This window comes from Anabrus simplex, chromosome 3 (assembly GCF_040414725.1).
Source record: "Anabrus simplex isolate iqAnaSimp1 chromosome 3, ASM4041472v1, whole genome shotgun sequence".
Lineage (NCBI taxonomy): Eukaryota > Metazoa > Arthropoda > Insecta > Orthoptera > Tettigoniidae > Anabrus > Anabrus simplex.
Window position 1 is genome coordinate 275,095,256 of NC_090267.1, and position 19,466 is coordinate 275,114,721.

At 37.4% G+C, this 19,466-nt stretch overlaps 1 protein-coding gene across 1 annotated transcript in view; it reads right to left on the reverse strand.

Annotated features, from left to right (window-relative positions):
* LOC136866773 (apoptotic protease-activating factor 1) overlaps positions 1 to 19,466 on the reverse strand; it is a 279,902-nt gene that overhangs the window by 81,599 nt on the left and 178,837 nt on the right. Inside the window, exon 15 of the mRNA XM_067143881.2 lies at positions 10,086 to 10,293. Within this exon, the coding sequence (XP_066999982.2) occupies positions 10,086 to 10,293 (208 nt within the window). The remainder of the gene's footprint in view (positions 1 to 10,085; positions 10,294 to 19,466) is intronic.

Consider the following 19,466-nt stretch of genomic DNA (forward strand, 5'->3'; position numbering starts at 1 on the left):
TTATTAAGCAATCCAGCCACCGAGAGGATCTTTAGGGTTCACCTGTCGCAGGTGAAACCTGTGTAATTTCCGCGCTAACTTAGCTGGTTTTTATTTTTTTACCTTTTGAAAGAAATCTGAAGGTTATATTTTGGGTTTCATGTTGAGGCCTTCTGCCCTTTGAATCATGTTCTTTATATTTAAATATTCATTGTACAACCTCCCCCGTCAGTTAAACTGCTGTCCTGTCCACCTAGGCCATTACCAAGCTCCCGTCTCCTGCTAAACCACACCAGTGGCTAATTAAAATGAAATAAAAACTTCCACGCCGCTGGCCCCTCAGCCTCACCACAAAGACTGTACCCTAAAATCATTATGGTCCAACAACATCTTTCTGCCGCCGAGATCTTACTGTTTCAGTGCACCCGCAGCCGTGCGGCGTCGTACCGCCACTGTGGTGGAGTACGGGCCCGGTCTACTCCAGTGAGGTCAACCAGTGTACGGCGAGTCGGAGCCCTCCTTCCGGCCAAGGCTGATGTGCGGCGCACCACCTGCTAACTGCCTGCGGACTGTAAACAATCGTCGCGTGTGCGGCGTGCTTCACCACCACTACCCCTCTCATAGTAGCGGGAGAGGTGTATCTCAGGGTACTTGAGGGGTCTGAGCGGCCACCTCTGAACACAAGCAGCGGCGACTGGTCTGGCCGTCAAACTTAATCAATAACTAATGCACTTATTCAGCTACATGGACATTCCATATCCACAATTACGGCATTTTTGGATTCAACATCAACATCTGGTGGACTTAGAAAAATTTTTTTTTTCTTCTTCCAAGAATGAAAGTTTTCCTTTGGATTTCAATTACTACAACCATTGAGAACTTTTCATCAAAACCTTCTACAAAAGTTTAAAAACTGGACTTAATATCGTCGCACCCACCAATATCAAACCGATTAAGAGATCTCTGACTACTGAAAAAATTGGTATTTTTTCTGCTAAATTTTTCTTCATCCAATCTGTAAAAAACTTGGACTTTTTTAAAACAAATTTTTTGTTTTCTCCTGTGTCACCCCTTGGAAGGACTTTTGGGGGGGGGGGGGTCTGTACCGGGAGGTACACCTCCACGCCGCGAATTCAAATATTGCGCCAGTTGAAATCCCTCTACAGGAGGAAGCCTGAACTTTAACAATCTGTATTAAATCAAAGGTTTCTCGGAAGATGTCTCTACTGTAAATTTCGAAGTGTTCTGAATTATGTCTGTTTCGATTTGTATTTGTTTGCTCTGTCGTAAGAAGTGTGGACATTCTCTTCTAGATGACACTACTTAAGAACTATAATTGTGCACCCTAGTGAGAAGTGAAGGAACTGTTTTTTTTAAAAGAAATTTGGTATTCATAAGTTTGTTCTTTTTTAAATTTCTTTCAGTCATTTTTTGAGTTGGCAGTATAACCCTTCTCTTTCCGCCAGTTTTGAATTTAACCAATCTGTAATTTCTGTAATTAATTTTCCTTCAATCATAGCTTTCTTCCTCAGGTTTCCATGTGTAATTCCTTGTCTACCAATAAAGTTGAAGGGGTGTGTCTTCTTCATTCTTGAAAGGTCTCGAATTTTCCACGAGGGTATAAAACTGCTGATTTTTTGGTCTCGGGGCCACTTCGGTAACATCTTTCGCAGTGTGTGAACATATATAGCAGGGGGCGGGAAGCGCCTCCTTCTCCAAGCAATAGTTCATCTACAAGGTAATGGCCTGTTAACATCTTTATTTCTTGCTAGCTCAGCAGTTTTAACCCGCGGGGGAAGGTTCGAGTTCTTTTAATGTAAACCTTACTGTATTCATGTAAATTAGCCACAATTTGGGATAGAGAGTGCTTAACCCTCTCGAACTCCCCTTCATTTTTAATTTGAGGTGACTGTGTTTTCATAACCCTTTTTCTCTTCCTTCTTAAAGTCAAACTTATTTGCCAACTAGTCACCTCCCTAGTATGGGATTAGCCCCTGTATAACTGGCCGAGTGCCACCTAGGTTTTAAGAAGTTTCATGTAGGAGTGCAAGCTACGCCTCCAGTCAATTTGTTTTTTGGGCCATTTAATTAACCCAGTGTTTGTTTCTTCAAGTGAAGGCCCTGTAGGTTGGGTACAAGATACTCCTGTTTCACTGTATGTGTGCCTTAAGGGCAGTTAGGAAAAAAGGTTGTTGTAGCCTTTGACAGGCTTGTAAAATTGAGAGCGGGTCTGCTCTTTTCATCTTAACATTGTAATTAGGAGCAAGTGCTCCTTGTACTTAAGGGTTTTCTGCCCTTTAGCTATTGTGGTGGTGAGCTGAGAGCTCAGAAATTAATCTTGGGGCTCGAAGCCCAAAGTTTGTAACAACTGTAATTTCTTAAATTGTTTTCCTGCTACTTGGTACCTGTTACTCTGTTGTCATTATGTGTTGATTTTGAAAAGAAAATATAACCTTTGTTAAAGTTTTAAATTAAATTTAATTTCGTAAGTTGAGACCTATTCCCGCCCGCACCTTCTTTCACCTCTAACTACCACGGATAACTCCGTAACAATGACGAAGAAAAATGTTACTGATTACTCCAAGTGGAGTTTAAATACATTTTAAAGCTAGTGATGAGACATTTCTGCCGCTCTCTCAAATTACACTGTAGGGGCGAGGGAAATGCTCGATAGTAAGTAGCCACAACTATAAAGTTCTATGAGAACACAGTTAATTCTACTGAAAGGTGCCCTGTAAAGGTTGAGGACATAAGAAATCAAATTAGAGCCTAAACAGAATAATGACGAAGAAAAGTATTTCTGATCACTCCAAGTGGGGTTTATAATAAAATTTATAGTTGTTAGTTTGTTGTTCATTTTGTGTGAAGGGATAAGTCTTTAGTCTTCTTAAAGCACGTACGAGTGAGGAAGAGTGCTCGATTGTAAGCAGCTATGTTAATATTAGCTGGAAGGTGCGAATGTAGCTTCTTATATAGAGTCGAAAGGGAAATTTGGTTTAAAGTCTGTAACAATAGGAGATTTACGTATTAAGGAATGAAATCGAGGGAAAGATGCGTTCAAAGAAAAAAACGATGAGTGTAAATTCACTTACCTCTTTATTAATTATGATGTTAAATTGGTTAACGTAAAGTTGAGTTAAAGAAAAAAAATGTTGTATGTAATTTCATTTATCTTTTCAACTATTATAGTGTTAATCAGTTGCTACGGTAGCGTTGAAATGACTGACATTTGTGCTACTTGTAATAAAGGTAAAAATGATATACATTATATAAAGTGTCTAACAGTGGAACATCTCTCAACTGTCCTATCATGTCAGTTGCTTTACGTCACACCGACACAGATAGATCTTAAGGCAATGATGGGACAGGAAGGGGCTAGAAGTGGGAAGGAAGCGACTGTGGCCTTAATTAAGGTACTGCCCCAGCATTTGCCTGGTGTGAAAATGGGAAACTACAGAAAACCATCTTCAGGGCTACTGACAGTGGAGTTCAAACCCACTATCTCCCGAATATTGGATACTGGCCGCACTTAAGCGACTGCAGCTACAGAGCTCGGTGGAACCCATATTGCATGAAAAGCCATTGAAACCAACAAACAACTAGTAAATAGCTAACTGTCATAGTTAATCGGGGGTTAATATATGTTTAAATTTATATAAATAAATAAATAAATAATTTTATTGGAATTTTTGTATAATATACACAATTATTATGTCACAACATGGAATTCAAGTATATGATGGACTTGGTTCACTTTAATTCTGCAACTTCATACACTGATATTGTTGAATTAAAAATCACACAACATAATAATGATATGATATAAAACACATTTTATATCTTACTAAATATTAACTCTGGCAAGACAACTGAACATAAATATTATATTTCAATAGAAAATCACACATTTTCTTATTAGAATCAGGTCTCAAAATCTCCTAGTCATAAATTAATGTGTCATTTTATTCATCCTAACTATGCATTGAAGCACCACTTGCCGAGTGTTCAGAGATACAGGAAGGTTTTTGAAATAGGTGTAATGAACTGATGAAATGTATGACATAAGAGACATCATGTCTGCTTTCTTTTCGTCATACAAAGATCTAAGAGACTTCCAGACAGGATTTTGCTGCACATTTTGTAAAGGCTGTAGAGTTCTTCCTACTCCTTTCTTTAGTACATTTATTTCTCATAAAGAAGTCTCAACATCGTGATGTTTCCTTGAAACTAATGTGAATGGGCAAATGTTCCTCAAGTTTCAGCCAGTATATTTTCAACCAGATTGCAGGATGTCCCTGTGTGTCCTTTTTCCTGTTGGATGTTGAATTTCAAAAGGCTTGCTGTTCAGGAACCCAATTCTAGGCATGAGAACTACTTTGAGAGGAGGCTTCTTCCTAACACTAAGGAGAAAACGGACGCGATTATCTCTAAAGGATATTCAAATACTTCCAGTTGCAACAAGAACTGCTATCATCTTGTCAATAAAAATTCTACTATGGACTTGGTTTACTATTACACAAAAAAAACACAACATTTCTATTGTACAACGGCATTGTTAGTACAAAACTGTCAAAACCGGGCGAGTTGGCCGTGCGCGTAGAGGCGCGCGGCTGTGAGCTTGCATCCGGGAGATAGTAGGTTCGAATCCCACTATCGGCAGCCCTGAAGATGGTTTTCCGTGGTTTCCCATTTTCACACCAGGCAAATGCTGGGGCTGTACCTTAATTAAGGCCATGGCCGCTTCCTTCCAACTCCTAGCCCTTTCCCATCCCATCGTCGCCATAAGACCTATCTGTGTCGGTACGACGTAAAGCCCCTAGCAAAAAAAAAAAAAAAAAACTGTCAAAACATGGACGTGGTTTGCTGTAACTCTGAACCCTCCAAATATAACACACAGAAGTGGCATGATTATACATAATATTAACATAACAAGACTATACATTAATACGATTTCATAGAAACCTCATATATATTTAGAAGTGGTGATTTCATGTAATATTAGCATATACTCACGAGAAACTCATTGTGTAATATTTCCCTGTGATTGTCACAGAGAAAAGACACATCAGAAACTATCTACTTCCCAATGGCAAAAAAAAAAAGTCATTACCACTGACACAGCCAATGGGAATAATTGCTTTCAGGATATATTTCATAAGTAGCCACATATAATGGGCACAAGAACAGTGATAAGGAACACACAACAGTATAACAAAAAGGAACCTTCTGGAGATAACAGCACATCTATAACCATATTAGCCAACTTCTCCCCTATCAGACATACAGTATCTATGGCAGCCCTAGCTACTCTCTCCCTCTCTCTGGTGTATATATATAAAATTTGAATGTGAAACAATATTGTGAGTAAACTGCAATACTAATGCCTATGTATTATACACTGACTGACAGAGCAAATGCAACACCAAGAAGGAGTGGTCAGAACTTTATGCCAATTGCAAGGTAGACTGACGTCACTGAGGTATGCTCATGATGTGAAATGCGCCGCTGTGCTGCGCACGTAGCGAACGATAAATGGGACACGGCGTTGGCGAATGGCCCACTTCGTACCGTGATTTCTCAGCCGACAGTCATTGTAGAACGTGTTGTCGTGTGCCACAGGACACGTGTATAGCTAAGAAGGCCAGGCCGCCGTCAACGGAGGCATTTCCAGCAGACAGACGACTTTACGAGGGGTATGGTGATCGGGCTGAGAAGGGCAGGTTGGTCGCTTCGTCAAATCGCAACCGATACCCATAGGGATGTGTCCACGGTGCAGCGCCTGTGGCGAAGATGATTGGCGCAGGGACATGTGGCACGTGCGAGGGGTCCAGGCGCAGCCCGAGTGACGTCAGCACGCGAGGATCGGCGCATCCACCGCCAAGCGGTGGCAGCCCCGCACGTCACGTCAACCGCCATTCTTCAGCATGTGCAAGACACCCTGGCTGTTCCAATATCGACCAGAACAATTTCCCGTCGATTGGTTGAAGGAGGCCTGCACTCCCGGCGTCCGCTCAGAAGACTACCATTGACTCCACAGCATAGACGTGCACGCCTGGCATGGTGCCGGGCTAGAGCGACTTGGATGAGGGAATGGCGGAACGTCGTGTTCTCCGATGAGTCACGCTTCTGTTCTGTCAGTGATAGTCACCGCAGACGAGTGTGGCGTCGGCGTGGAGAAAGGTCAAATCCGGCAGTAACTGTGGAGCGCCCTACCGCTAGACAACGCGGCATCATGGTTTGTGGCGCTATTGCGTATGATTCCACGTCACCTCTAGTGCGTATTCAAGACACGTTAAATGCCCACCGCTACGTGCAGCATGTGCTGCGGCCGGTGGCACTCCCGTACCTTCAGGGGCTGCCCAATGCTCTGTTTCAGCAGGATAATGCCCGCCCACACACTGCTCGCATCTCCCAACAGGTTCTACGAGGTGTACAGATGCTTCCGTGGCCAGCGTACTCTCCGGATCTCTCACCAATCGAACACGTATGGGATCTCATTGGACGCCGTTTGCAAACTCTGCCCCAGCCTCGTACGGACGACCAACTGTGGCAAATGGTTGACAGAGAATGGAGAACCATCCCTCAGGACACCATCCGCACTCTTATTGACTCTGTACCTCAATGTGTTTCTGCGTGCATCGCCGCTCGCGGTGGTCCTACATCCTACTGAGTCGATGCTGTGCGCATTGTGTAACCTGCATATCAGTTTGAAATAAACATCAATTATTCGTCCGTGCCGTCTCTGTTTTTTCCCCAACTTTCATCCCTTTCGAACCACTCCTTCTTGGTGTTGCATTTGCTCTGTCATTCAGTGTACATCTCAGGATTACTACAAAAATATAATTTATTTCATTAAGTCCTTTCTTCACATAAAATAGGCATTTATTCGAATAGTACAATGCTTAGGTCATTGCAGTTAACAGTATTCACCAGTTGATGACTATGAAAGTTGCCCGTGCAGATCTTTCTAAGTTAGTTCGATGGATGGTTCTGTGAAATTAAGTTATCACCAGAATGTTATTTATTGCTCCATGTTGGTCCTAATAAGTGAGAAACAGAAAGAAATCCATCCTTCAAAAGTCCTTTATTATGAAACCTACACTGAATTATTCAGTTAAGTTTATGAAATGAAATCTGTCTGCACTGCCAAGCACGACATTTCACTAATAATAATAATAATAATAATAATAATAATAGTAGTAGTAATAATAATTATACGGTCTCAGCTACCGTGTGCAGACATTTTAATTTGATGCCATCTGGCTGTCTGCTCGTCAATTTCGATGTTCCGTTTTACTCTAGGCCTACTAGATAGCAGACAGGGTAAATCGAAACTCTCTGGGGTGTCTATGGCTGAGATTTAATGAATTATGTCGGGTAAACACAAAATGTGTCCCACAGATTTTTTACAAGCCGACATCGTTCAACATGGAGTGTCGAATGGACTTTCTTCCGCCCTTCAAAAACCCGACAACCTGTGGCGGGTTTGAACCCGCTATCTTGGGATTCGGAGGCCGGCACACTACCACTGATCCACAGAGACAGCCAGGCATTTCACTACAGAAATGGTAAAAAGATGTTTTAATTCGTGCTGCCACAATGATGTGGTTTATTTTCTACACTCTCAAGTAAACAACGTGCTTAAAGGGAAGGACAATGATTTCATGAACCATATACGGCAGTATAGAACTCCTTACATCGTTCTCTGCTAACCATAGCCACATTCCAGGATGAGATCATTACTTTCTTACGATTCAGGGGATGATTCATAGGTAAATTTCATATTTACTGCCTACTGAAAATTGCCTAGCATTATAGATTGATAGATTCAAGTCTTGTGAACAGAATTAATTGCGAAAATTCTATAAATTCTGCAATCTGCGGTGGGACAGCCAAGATTTAAAATAATCAAAATCGCAATTTGGTTTCGTAAAGTATTCATTTATTGTTTAATTGAACCTTTTTAACAGCAAAATTAACTGAGTGCAAAATTATTGTGTGTGTTGTATAAAGCTTTCTCCTTCTAAGAAAATTATTTATGTAACGAAGAAATTATGTGTATAAGATATCTGGAGTTATGTAATTATATGTTCAAGGAAATCATGAACATTTAACGACTAAGTTTTCTGAAGATCTTGATGCAAAATGTTAGGTTTTATAGAAGAATGTATTGTGTAATTGTGTTTAAAATTGAACGTAAATTGTGAGGCAGCGTATACTGCCACGTGTCGTTTTCTTGATGACGAAATAGTACTGCATAAGAAAACTTCCCCTGCAGAAATCCGGTGAATTGTAAATGGTCATAATAAGGATTGTTTTAAATGGTGAATGTGGGTGTCTGGAGTAATGCGATTGGTCTCCTGTGATTGCTTGATTTCCGATTTAGGGCTCCTCGTGAGAGCGAGGCAACTGTCCGTGTCTTTTGAATACTGGATCACTGAATACTGAATCTGAATACTGCGTCCGGGCCGCCTTGGGACTCCAGCCTTCTGGGGTTGCCGGCCTCTCACGGTAAGCGCTATTTCATATATTTGATTTAATTTAAATTCTTTCTTGTGTTTTAAGCCTTTTCTAATTTAATGTAACTTTCCGTGGTAATGAAAATTTTGTTTGTCATATCGGAGTTTCTCGATAGACTTCCACATTCACCAATTTTGGTTTTCTGAATGTCTGTGTCTCGTCAGACAGTCATAGCATCTTGTTTTTGGAGGCAATTCCCTTTTCTTGTTCTGAATTTTGTAACCTATGTAAATTGTAATTAACATAAATTTAATTTGACTTTTGAGTTCGCCTCCTGTAATCCAGCGTCAACTTCTGTGTTAAGATTTAGTACATCCTACTGTCCGAAGAGCTTGAGTATTTAATTGTTCGAATTTAATTATTTTAACTTGTTTTTCATGTCAGTATGTTTTTCAGTTCAGTGTTCTTAAGTTTTATTTTCTATGTCATTTGCTGTCCCTTATTTTTCTATTTGGTGTTGTACCTTATTTGTTAATATATTGTTTCAAGGGTGATTGATCTGTGTCTATCTTTCCCCACAATGCCATAAGTTCCCATGGCCTCGTTAGGGTTCCTTCCACGTTTCTACATCTTTCCGTAGTTGCCGCCTGGTAGACTTGTAAGTTTTCGCATCTCGGACATGGTGTTAATTTTGTTTTTAATTTCACATTTTTCTATTTTCATTATATTATTATTATTATTATTATTATTATTATTATTATTATTATTATTATTATTATTATTGTGTGTAAGCTCTTCTAAGTGCTACAAATTCCCCAGGTTCAAAAATAGCATACGCATAGTCACAATGGAGGTGTAAGTTTAAAGGTAAATAAATAGTCTTCTGGAGTTCAGTCTATGTTCCATTACTTTTCTCCTGCTTCCTTTTAGCATCAGTTTTTTAAAAAAAAATGTTTTTGTTCGCAGCTATTGCTCCAACAGGACACTAGTTATGAATATACTGGGCGAGTTGGTCGTGCAGTTAGAGGCGTACCGCCATGAGCTTGCATCCATGAGATAGTGGGTTTGAACCCCACTGTCGGCCCTGAAGATGGTTTTCCGTGGTTTTCCATTTTCACACCAGGCAAATGCTGGAGCTGTACCTTAATTAAAGCCAAGGCCGCTTCCTTCCCATTCCTTTTATATCCCATCATGTATGTAGCTTCCCATTAGTATCCTGAGAAAATGGTGCTACATCCCTCAACTGTGTCAAGGTACTCAGTTTGAATTAGTCTTCCTTTCTTCATATGCACTTATCAGCCTCGTTTTTCTATATATATAATCTTGATGTCAGCTAACTTTCAGGCTATCATAATAACAGACTGATATTTTATTCCAAAGGCAGATGATGATGGTGGTGGTGGTGATGATGATTCTTTTTCTTCTTCAAATGCAACCACCTTATTCTGTGTCTGCCTATTGTTCTCCTTCCTTCAATCTTAGCCTCCACTCTCACTAGTTCATTACAAATGTAGATTATATAGGTATTCAATAAAATTATGTTTATGACCACAAGTACAACCAAAATAATAATTATTATGAAGTGTCCTAACAAGGAACACTGCAAAATTTTAAACCAAACTAACAAGAGATAGTATTTTTCTTACCTGGGACACTAAGAACACAAATTATGCTACCAGTGTGTTGCAAACTTCTCACAATATCTCCAGTCTCACTGTTGTACACACTTAGAGAAGATTCTACTCCAATGACAAAGAGTGCATCATGACAAGCAAATGTGCCACATGTAGCAAATGTACCTGGGTTAGGAACCTGGATATTTAACCGTACATCACCTGTCTGACAATTCCAGATCTGTAACAACCGTTATCTTAATATTAAGAAATAGTCTTTGAGATTTAGGAAATTTGGTTCAATAAGCAGATATAAATAATAAGGCACTAACTTCACAGAGCATAACCCCAATGTAACAAACAGCTTTCATAGAAAACATCAATATATACCATAACACATAGTGATGAAGATCAACCTAAAACATTATCATAGATCCTAAACTTTACTTGATATAGTTCTTATCCCAATAGCTGAAAATGTTCTTTGGATATAATAACCATTATATAGAGGAGAGGGTAAACATGGACAGTTTAAATTTCCATTCTTTATAGATTTTGCACAATGTTTATATTTTCTACCTTCAAGATCACTATTATACTCATTTCTGATGACAAGTTTCAAGCTTCTCTGATGACAAGATCTTGGATTTTAGGATAAATGTATATTATTTACTAGAGAGCTAAACTATAAGTAAATTAAAATTTCCCTGTCCTGACAAAACTATATGTTGAGTCAGTAACATATCCAGTAGCAGTGCAGCCCTTATGAAGGAGAAGGTTAATTCTGAATCAGGAAATGGGGTCAGAATATAATACTCTCCTGCTGCATACTCAAGTAAAGTCTTTGTTAAACAATACAATATTGAACTTAAAAAGAATAAATACACAGTGTTATTTGAAGACTATGAACAAGTGGACAATTTTGAAAACTTTCTGGGCTTTCCAAATTTAAAAAGAGGGTAATGCAGTTAACTCCCGATTATCTGGGTGCGGATTATCTGGTTTGCGGGTTATCTGTGCACCCCCAAGGTTTGTTGTATTATTATTTTTATTTACTTCCTTCATTTTTGACATGGCATTTTGAATACGTGTGAACTGCGCACTGGAAATTCGAACACACTCTCGACTGGAAGTGTGATTGCAAGTAATCAGCTTCATTTTCCGTATCAAATTCTAATCACAGAGACTTACAATAATTGAAAATCTTCCACCTTTTTGATACTTTGATGTTTTGTTCTTATTTGAGAACATCTTCAGCTGTTGTTTAGCTTAGATGAATCACTAAGTTTTTTAGTACATTATTTTCAGGTACATTGTTCCTCTTAAAAACTATTTGAAAATAAATTAAATTAAAATGATGTTAAAACAATGTGGTGGTTAATGGGTTGATGAAATGAGACAGGATGAATACATAGTTCGCCTACTTAAAAAACTATATCTATTCATTAGAATAGTAGTTGTTGAAAGTTTCAACTCTGTTACACTTAAAATATCTGTTTGTCTTCCAGTTAAAAGTTTTTTTTTTTTAAATGATTGACTTCTTGACACTGTTCTAATTATTGTTGAATGTTTATTTCTTTCACTCCTTCCAGGTTGGTCGCTACTTATTTTGAGCTTACTTAATGTGCCTTAAATTGAGTCTAATGCGGAACTGTGAAGCTGATTGCCATTCACTTTTTGAGAAGGGAGCTTTATCTCAATTTCTGAAATGAAATGAGGAAAATAGGGATTTGCTTTTATACTGAAAACATGTGTCTTTACATAGTAACTTAATGTATAAAATGGTTCCATAACTTACTGTTGTTAAACTCCAATTCTACCTTGACCCTGGAAGAGGTACGTTTGAAGCTGCTTTACGTCTTGTATAATAATGATGTGTGTGTTCCGTCGTTTGCTCCTCCTTCCGGGGAGGCAAGGCTGTGGAGAGGGGAGGAGGTGTGTCGCTTACTGTTATGGCTTCAGCTTTAGAAGGGGTGGGGGGAGTGGATGTACAAAATGGCGGAGGCTCGTTCTTATTCATCCTTTTATTGTCTGTGTTGTTTCTTTTGCCTAAAGTTTCAAGATTTGATAATATCCCTTCAAATATAGGGTTCCTATTGTCAATTATATCATTCAGGTTATTGTCCGGATTACTTTTTTGTTCTAAATAAATATATAGATTTTCTAATGTATTTAGAAGAGCTCCTTTGTTTATTTTATGAATATAGTTCAATCCTGCTCTATAGTTATGAACTGATGACTGGTTGTATTCATGTGTTGGCCCATGGTGGAAATTTTTTTATGCCTCTCAGCATTGACATGTTCTAAGTATCTTACAGTAAAACTACGCCCTGCTTGCCCAACATAAGTTTTTTCACATTGATGACATTTCAATTTGTCAACTCCTGATTCTGAATGTTTGTTTTTCCTAGGGAATTAACACTATTGTAATTAAAGAATTTTTGCTTTGTATTATTACTGGTTGAATACACGATCTTATAGTTATATTTTCTGAACAAATTCGTTAGTGTATATAAATTAGGGTTGTTGAACGTGAACTTGGCATATTTATCTATCTTCTTTATTTCGGGTGTTAGATTAGTTTGTAACTTCTATTTGAATTTTCTGATTATTTTGTTTACCATATTTAGTTCAAATCCATTGTATTGGGCTTGTTTACGGATAAAGAGCAGTTCTTTTTCTCGTTCCGCATGTGTAAGGGGTATATTAAATGCTCTATAAATGTAACTGTAGTAAGCTGAACTTTTTGTGATTCCAGATGCAATGAGCAGTTCTTTATTGTAATGGGAGTAAAAGTGGGTTTTCTGTGTATCTTGAAGACAAACTCTTCCTTTTCCCGTGTTATATTTGTCTAAAAATTTATGGAACCTCCTTTTCCTTTTTCTACTGTAAACTTTATTCTAGAATCCATTGTATTTAATTTATTGAGGATATCTTCACTGTTGTTCACTCTACGATCTATTACTGCAAAAGTGTCGTCTACAAAGCGTAACCATAAATTGAGATCCTCTATTTGTCCTATTATTTTGGTATGTTCGAGATAATCAAGATAAATATTGGCTAAAATGCCCGAAGCAGGAGCTCCCATAGGGGGGCCTTCCTGTCTATATATCTTCTTATTGAAAGTGAAATAATTGTGTTTCGTAACGAATTTCAGTATATTAATGAAATCTTCTATTTCTGGTAGGCTGAGTTGCTTGTGTTCTATTAGATTCTTTCTGATAATCTTTATTGTTTCATCCACTGGAATATTTGTATTCTTGTCCTTGATGTCAAAGGAGCATGTTACTTGATGTGGTGTTAATTTAAAGTTCTTGAGTACTTTGTAAAAATCGACAGAACTTTTTATTGGTGTTTTGTTGTAAAAAACGTAACGACTGGTTAGGAATGTATGTACGTATTGCGATGTTTTATAAGTAGGACTGCTGCGGAAGTTTATTACTGGTCTTATGCGTATTCCTTCTTTATGTAACTTGGGTAAGGCCCTTGCAGTTGGAAGACCGGGATTCATATTAATCAGTTTCTGGACATCTTGTTCACTTAAAATGAAGGTTGCATTTCTTGTAATGTTTTTAACTTTTTCCGAGTATTAATTGTAGGGTCTCGATCTATTTCCAAAAAAGTGCTATTGCTGAAAAAAGTTTGTTTTCCTTATATATTCCTCCTTATCTAAAACTACTATAAACAGTACATGTTTCGTTCTTATTTGAGAACATCTTCAGCTGTTGTCTAGCTTAGGTGAATCACTATGTTTTTTAGTACATTATTTTCAGCCGTAACAGTAAGCGACACGCCTCCTCCCCTCTCCACAGCCTTGCCTCCCCAGAAGGAGGAGCAAACAACGGAACACACACATCATTATTATACAAGATGTAAAGCAGTTTCAAACGTACCTCCTCCAGGGTCACAGTAGAATTGGAGTTTAACAACAGTAAAGTTGGAACTATTTTATACATTAAGTTACTATGTAAAGACACACGTTTTCATTATAAAAGCAAATCCCTATTTTCCTCATTTCATTTCAGAAAGTGAGATAAAGCTCCCTTCTCAAAAAGTGAACGGCAATCAGCTTCATAGTTCTGCATTAGACTCAAATAAGGCACATTAAGTAAGCTCAAAATAAATAACAGCCAATCTGGATGGAAGGAGTGAAAGAAATGAACATTCAACAATAATCAGAACAGTGTCAAGAAGTCAATCATTAAAAAAAAAAAAAACACCTTTTAACTGGAAGACAAACAGATATTTTTAGTGTAACAGAGTTGAAACTTTCAACAAAAACTATTCTAACAAATAGATATAGTTTTTTAAGTAGGCTAACTATGTATTCATCCTGTCTCATTTCATCAACCCATTAACCACCACATTGTTTTAACATCATTTTAATTTAATTTATATTCAAATAGTTTTTAAGAGGAACAATGTACCTGAAAATAATGTACTAAAAAACTTAGTGATTCATCTAAGCTAAACAACAGCTGAAGATGTTCTCAAATAAGAACGAAACATGTACTGTGTACAATTAATTAATTTGCTAAAAAGCAAATAAGTATCAAAAAGGTGGAAGATTTTCAATTATTGTAAGTCTCTGTGGAAGTGTGATGGCGACATGCTTTGTTCGAGAACTAAACACTACACAATGTACTGTATACGAGTTATTTCTTTGTGTTCTGTGAGAACAGTCATGGTTACGAAGCAAAAGAAAGTGTTTTTAACTTTAAAACAAAATCTTGAATGAATTGAAAAGTTTGATAAAGGGGAATCAGAAAAAATTAGTGAATTATTATGGGATTGGTGTTCAGACATTAGAGATATTCAAAATATCAAACAGAAAACTCTCTAGAAATTGCAGCAGTGAAGCAGGCCCTTCAAAACAAAATGTATGACGAAGTCTACTTACGACAACTTAGATGCAGCACTGTTACAATGGTTTCATCTTAGATTATGCTAAACAGGGAGATTTTAATTATAGTCATGTTACATTTTGGAACATTTGCACTTGTATATGAAATAACTTAAATGAATCTCAAAAGAAAAAAACCATTTTTGCCAAGTGACAAAAACGGATGTTTTGTATACTTTTTGTACCTCAGGTGTTTTTCCTTTTCTTTTTTTGCCATCTCCTTTAAGTTGCAATGACACAGACAGGTCTTATGGCGACAATGAGATAGGAAAAGTGCTAGGAGCGGGAAGGAAGCAGCTGAGGTCTTAATTAAGGTACATCTTCAGCTTAGAAGATAGTAACACAAAAAAGACAAAAGACATTCAAAATACAGATAATGCATATGTTAAATTTTTATTTTAAGTTCTAAAATGTTATATATTACAGTTGTTGTCTTCTTTCTTCTTATTACAAGTTGTTCACTTCATGACCGTATTGATGAGTTCAATCAACAAATTAATTTAAAATACCACCCAATCGATACTTTATTTCTTACCTTTTGGCAGAATTATAAAAACATTAACATATATAGGACATATTTTGACCACTTAATGGTCATCTTCAGCTGTCTTTAAACATCTTAGATGAAACCATTTGAATAATAAGTACATTAAAATCTTAAATTATTTTCCCATGGGAACTTAAAAGTAGGTGCTGGAAAGTGAGGGAGGTTGGTGAGGTGGTGTGTAAAAAGGATACTTAAATTACAATGATGACCTAGGTCATGTATACAGACACAGTCCCAAGGCGGCGGAGAATACACACCATTCCAGAAAAGATCGTGAGGCAAGCTGCCCAAATCTGAAGATCGCCATTTTATGCAATATAATAGAGAAGTCACCATATAACTATTGTAAATTAAACAGTTCAACACAACCTGTTACTAAAATTAAAAAGCAACTTTCAAGGAAGATACTCAATACAACAGACAATCAACAAAACCTGAAGACTGATATACACATTGACTTTTTAACATAAACAAGATCAAGCCACCTAGTGTTTTTACGAAGTGCCTCATTACAGACGTTTTAAGATTTTTAAATATGTTCAATTAGAAAATAAGTTTTTTAAAATATCACTATAGGTGCAAATTGTAATTTAAGTATCCTTTTTACACACCACCTCACTAACCCCCCCCCCTCACTTTCTAGCACCTTAAGTAACAGTTTTAAGTTCCCATGGGAAAAAAGTTTAAGATTTTAATGTACTTACTATTCAAATGGTTTCATCTAAGCTATTTAGAGACAGCTGAAGATGACCACTAAGTGGTCGAAACATGTCCTGTATATGTTAATGTTTTTATAATTCTGCCAAAAGGCAAGAAATAAAGTATCGATTAGGTGGTATTTTAAATTAATCTATTGGTTGATTCTTTCTTCTTTGCGAAAAACACTATGCTCTTATAATGTTATTTTATCTCACTGTTTTTTGTTTCTTTATTTGTTCCTTAAATTAATGAATAATTATATAAAATGAATATTGAATTTTCATGACTGCATTTTAATCAAAATCAACTTTCAACCTACTAGGTCATGTTTCATACATGTAGTACATATTGAAGAGATGTTAAGTACAGAACACCACCTCTCCGGTTGTGGGTTCGAATCACACTGGTCCGCTTGGCCACTTTTGTTCCGTACTTAACAGCTCTTCAATACATACTACATGTACGTAACACGACCTAATAGGTTGGAAATCAATTTAAATTATACAAAACTCTGCGTTGAGCCATGCACTATATGCAATTTTATAGTAAAAGGTGAATTTATAGAAGGGGAAACTTCTCTCAATTGTAAAATGTAGTGCAATAAGGATTTTAAGATCTTGAATCTTCCAGTGTTGTTAGATGTTAAAGGAATCTATAAGGAAAGATGGAAGAAAGAAATGTAACTTAATAAAAATGTGTTAACGTTGGTGGAATTCTGAATGTTAAGAACTCGCTTCCCTGCTGGCCCCTTTTGAACATGTCTTGACTTGCCTTGTTGATGACTGACTACTATCATCAGGCAGCTTATGGGAGGTGCGGCAGGAGTGGGAGGGAGAATGCTATAGTAGGGGAAATGAGCTACTGAGTGGACATTTTTATGTTTTCGCACATACACAATAGCTTTTTTCGCTGAACACTAGAGCACCAAGGAACACCCTTTGAGAACCCCTGGGCTAAGGATCATTTGGTTTGTTTTACTTGGACATCTATGAGATATTTCAACACATTTCCCTTCAGTGTGAATTAAATTCTTGAAATTAATTAGAAATGCCTTATACAAGTTTCAGAAGTTAATTTTATTTCTTGAATCGTATTTCAATACTGACCTCTATTCTTTATAATGTTTCAGCACTCTAGTCATTAATACAGTCACTGTGATCGCCACTCATGAAAGTCCTAGGGTGTCCTATTTTATGAAAATTACCCTTTCAAGGAGAGCAGGCAGTGGGATTCAGATTGGGCCCTTGAGTGTTTTCCACATTCACCTGTAGCTACACATATGGTACGTTAAGTAATGTAGTGTTTTGAGCGACCACGTCGATTGCCAGTAATTCGTTTTATCCAACATTTTTCTCAGCAGTTTTTGTTTATGACTAAGTCTAACAACAATTTAAAGGAAGCAGAGGGTAGCTTTGAAGATTGATGTTATGCTTAATTTTGTCACGACATTTCAAAATACTTCATTTCTTCCAAAATGCTCAATGGTCTACACTGAGGCCCTACAACAAAGGCAACTACGTTAAAAATACACTATGTAACCAGCGCATAATCTGAGTCATTTGACACACAGATAACTGCATTATTTAACACATGATCAAGCCGGGGTGAATGGAATAAAACGTTACATTCATTTCCATAAAAATTTGTTTAATAATGCTTGTGAAAACAAAGCCCTATTGTTTCAATAGCCAGTCATCAGTTTCTATGCTGCGACTGAGAAGCACAAACAGCAACACTGAGGTGTAAGAAGACTGCTCTGCTCGGCTAGCTACGCATAATGTTCATCTAGTTAGGCATCGCTAGTATGCTATTAACCACTCAGGAGGTGCGCAATTGTTCTATAACTTGTACCGATCTCTGTGCCGATTATTTTAACATACAGTACTTACATGAACAATGGTTGGTGATGAGTAAAGAAAACACGAGTTAAAACGCACAGTTTAAATTAACGGTGATCACATTCACAGAAAAAAATTGCAGTTGTGCTACAGCACATATATTTTATGTAGAGCCATCATATATATGCTAGTGGCTTAAAAGAGAGGAGCAGTTGCAGTGTGTCAAGAAGGCAGCCTTATCATTTTGGGGACCAATATCAGGCCAGGATGCAGAAAATGAAAAAAAAAAAAAGAACCTGGATTAAGAAATGACGACTATTCATTTTTTACAGAAAATGGTACAGTTGAAGGGGCTGAAGGTACAATACAGGAATCTAACAATTTAAAGGAAGCAGAGGGTAGCTGTGAAGATTTATGAAGCAGAGCAACCTTTCACATTGAAGGAGGTTGCTTTGGCTCTGTTATGCATTAAAAAAGTAGAGATCAAAAACACTGTCAATTTCAATGATAAAATTATAATAAATTTTCTGGTCACAAGGAAAGGAGACTCTACTTCATGTTCAAATACAATTGTGATCGAAACAGTAAAATGTTATCACTAGACATCGGATTTATATGCTGTATAAATCACCAATATAAGCATGCAACTACGCTGCAAAAAGTGGCATTTATGTATGCACTTATTTCATTGCTATTAAACACATATGAAATGCGAACGTATATTCCTTTACTAGACTCGTGCAATTCACCCACACCAATACAGAAAATCATGATCATGAACAACCAACTGAATGAAAAACAAAAAATCAGATTACTTACAGCTGAGGCTGTTCCACTAGTACAAACAATCCTTGCGTAGTTTGTGAGACATATCAATTTACCAGCATTCACTGTTAAAACAATATGCATGTCTCCTAAATAAGACACAAATGAAATGAAATGGCATATGGTTTTTAGTGCCGGAGTGTGCGAAGACATGTTCGTATTGCCAGGTGCAGGTCTTTTGATTTGACTCCCGTAGGCGACCTGCGCATCGTGATGAGGATGAAATGATGATGAAGATGACACACACCCAGCCCTCGTGGCAGAGAAATTAACCAACGATGGTTAAAATTCTCGACCCTGCCAGAAATCAAATCCGGGACCCCGGTGACCAAAGGCCAGCATGCTAACCATTTAGCCAATTAGTGAAGTTGTAAGAAAACAGTGTAAAAAAAAAAAAAAAAAACACACACACAAATGGGAAGAAACACACTTATATACATATTTCACACCATACTTTTCCTATCCATAATTTGCTTTGCAGTACACAACAACAGTTTTCTCCAATATTTCTGGTATAAATTTGCTGTTTGTCTGTTAAAGCTAGCTTCAACGCAGAGAATGATTTCTCTGGGACATCACAATATTTTGTTTGCAGACGGAAT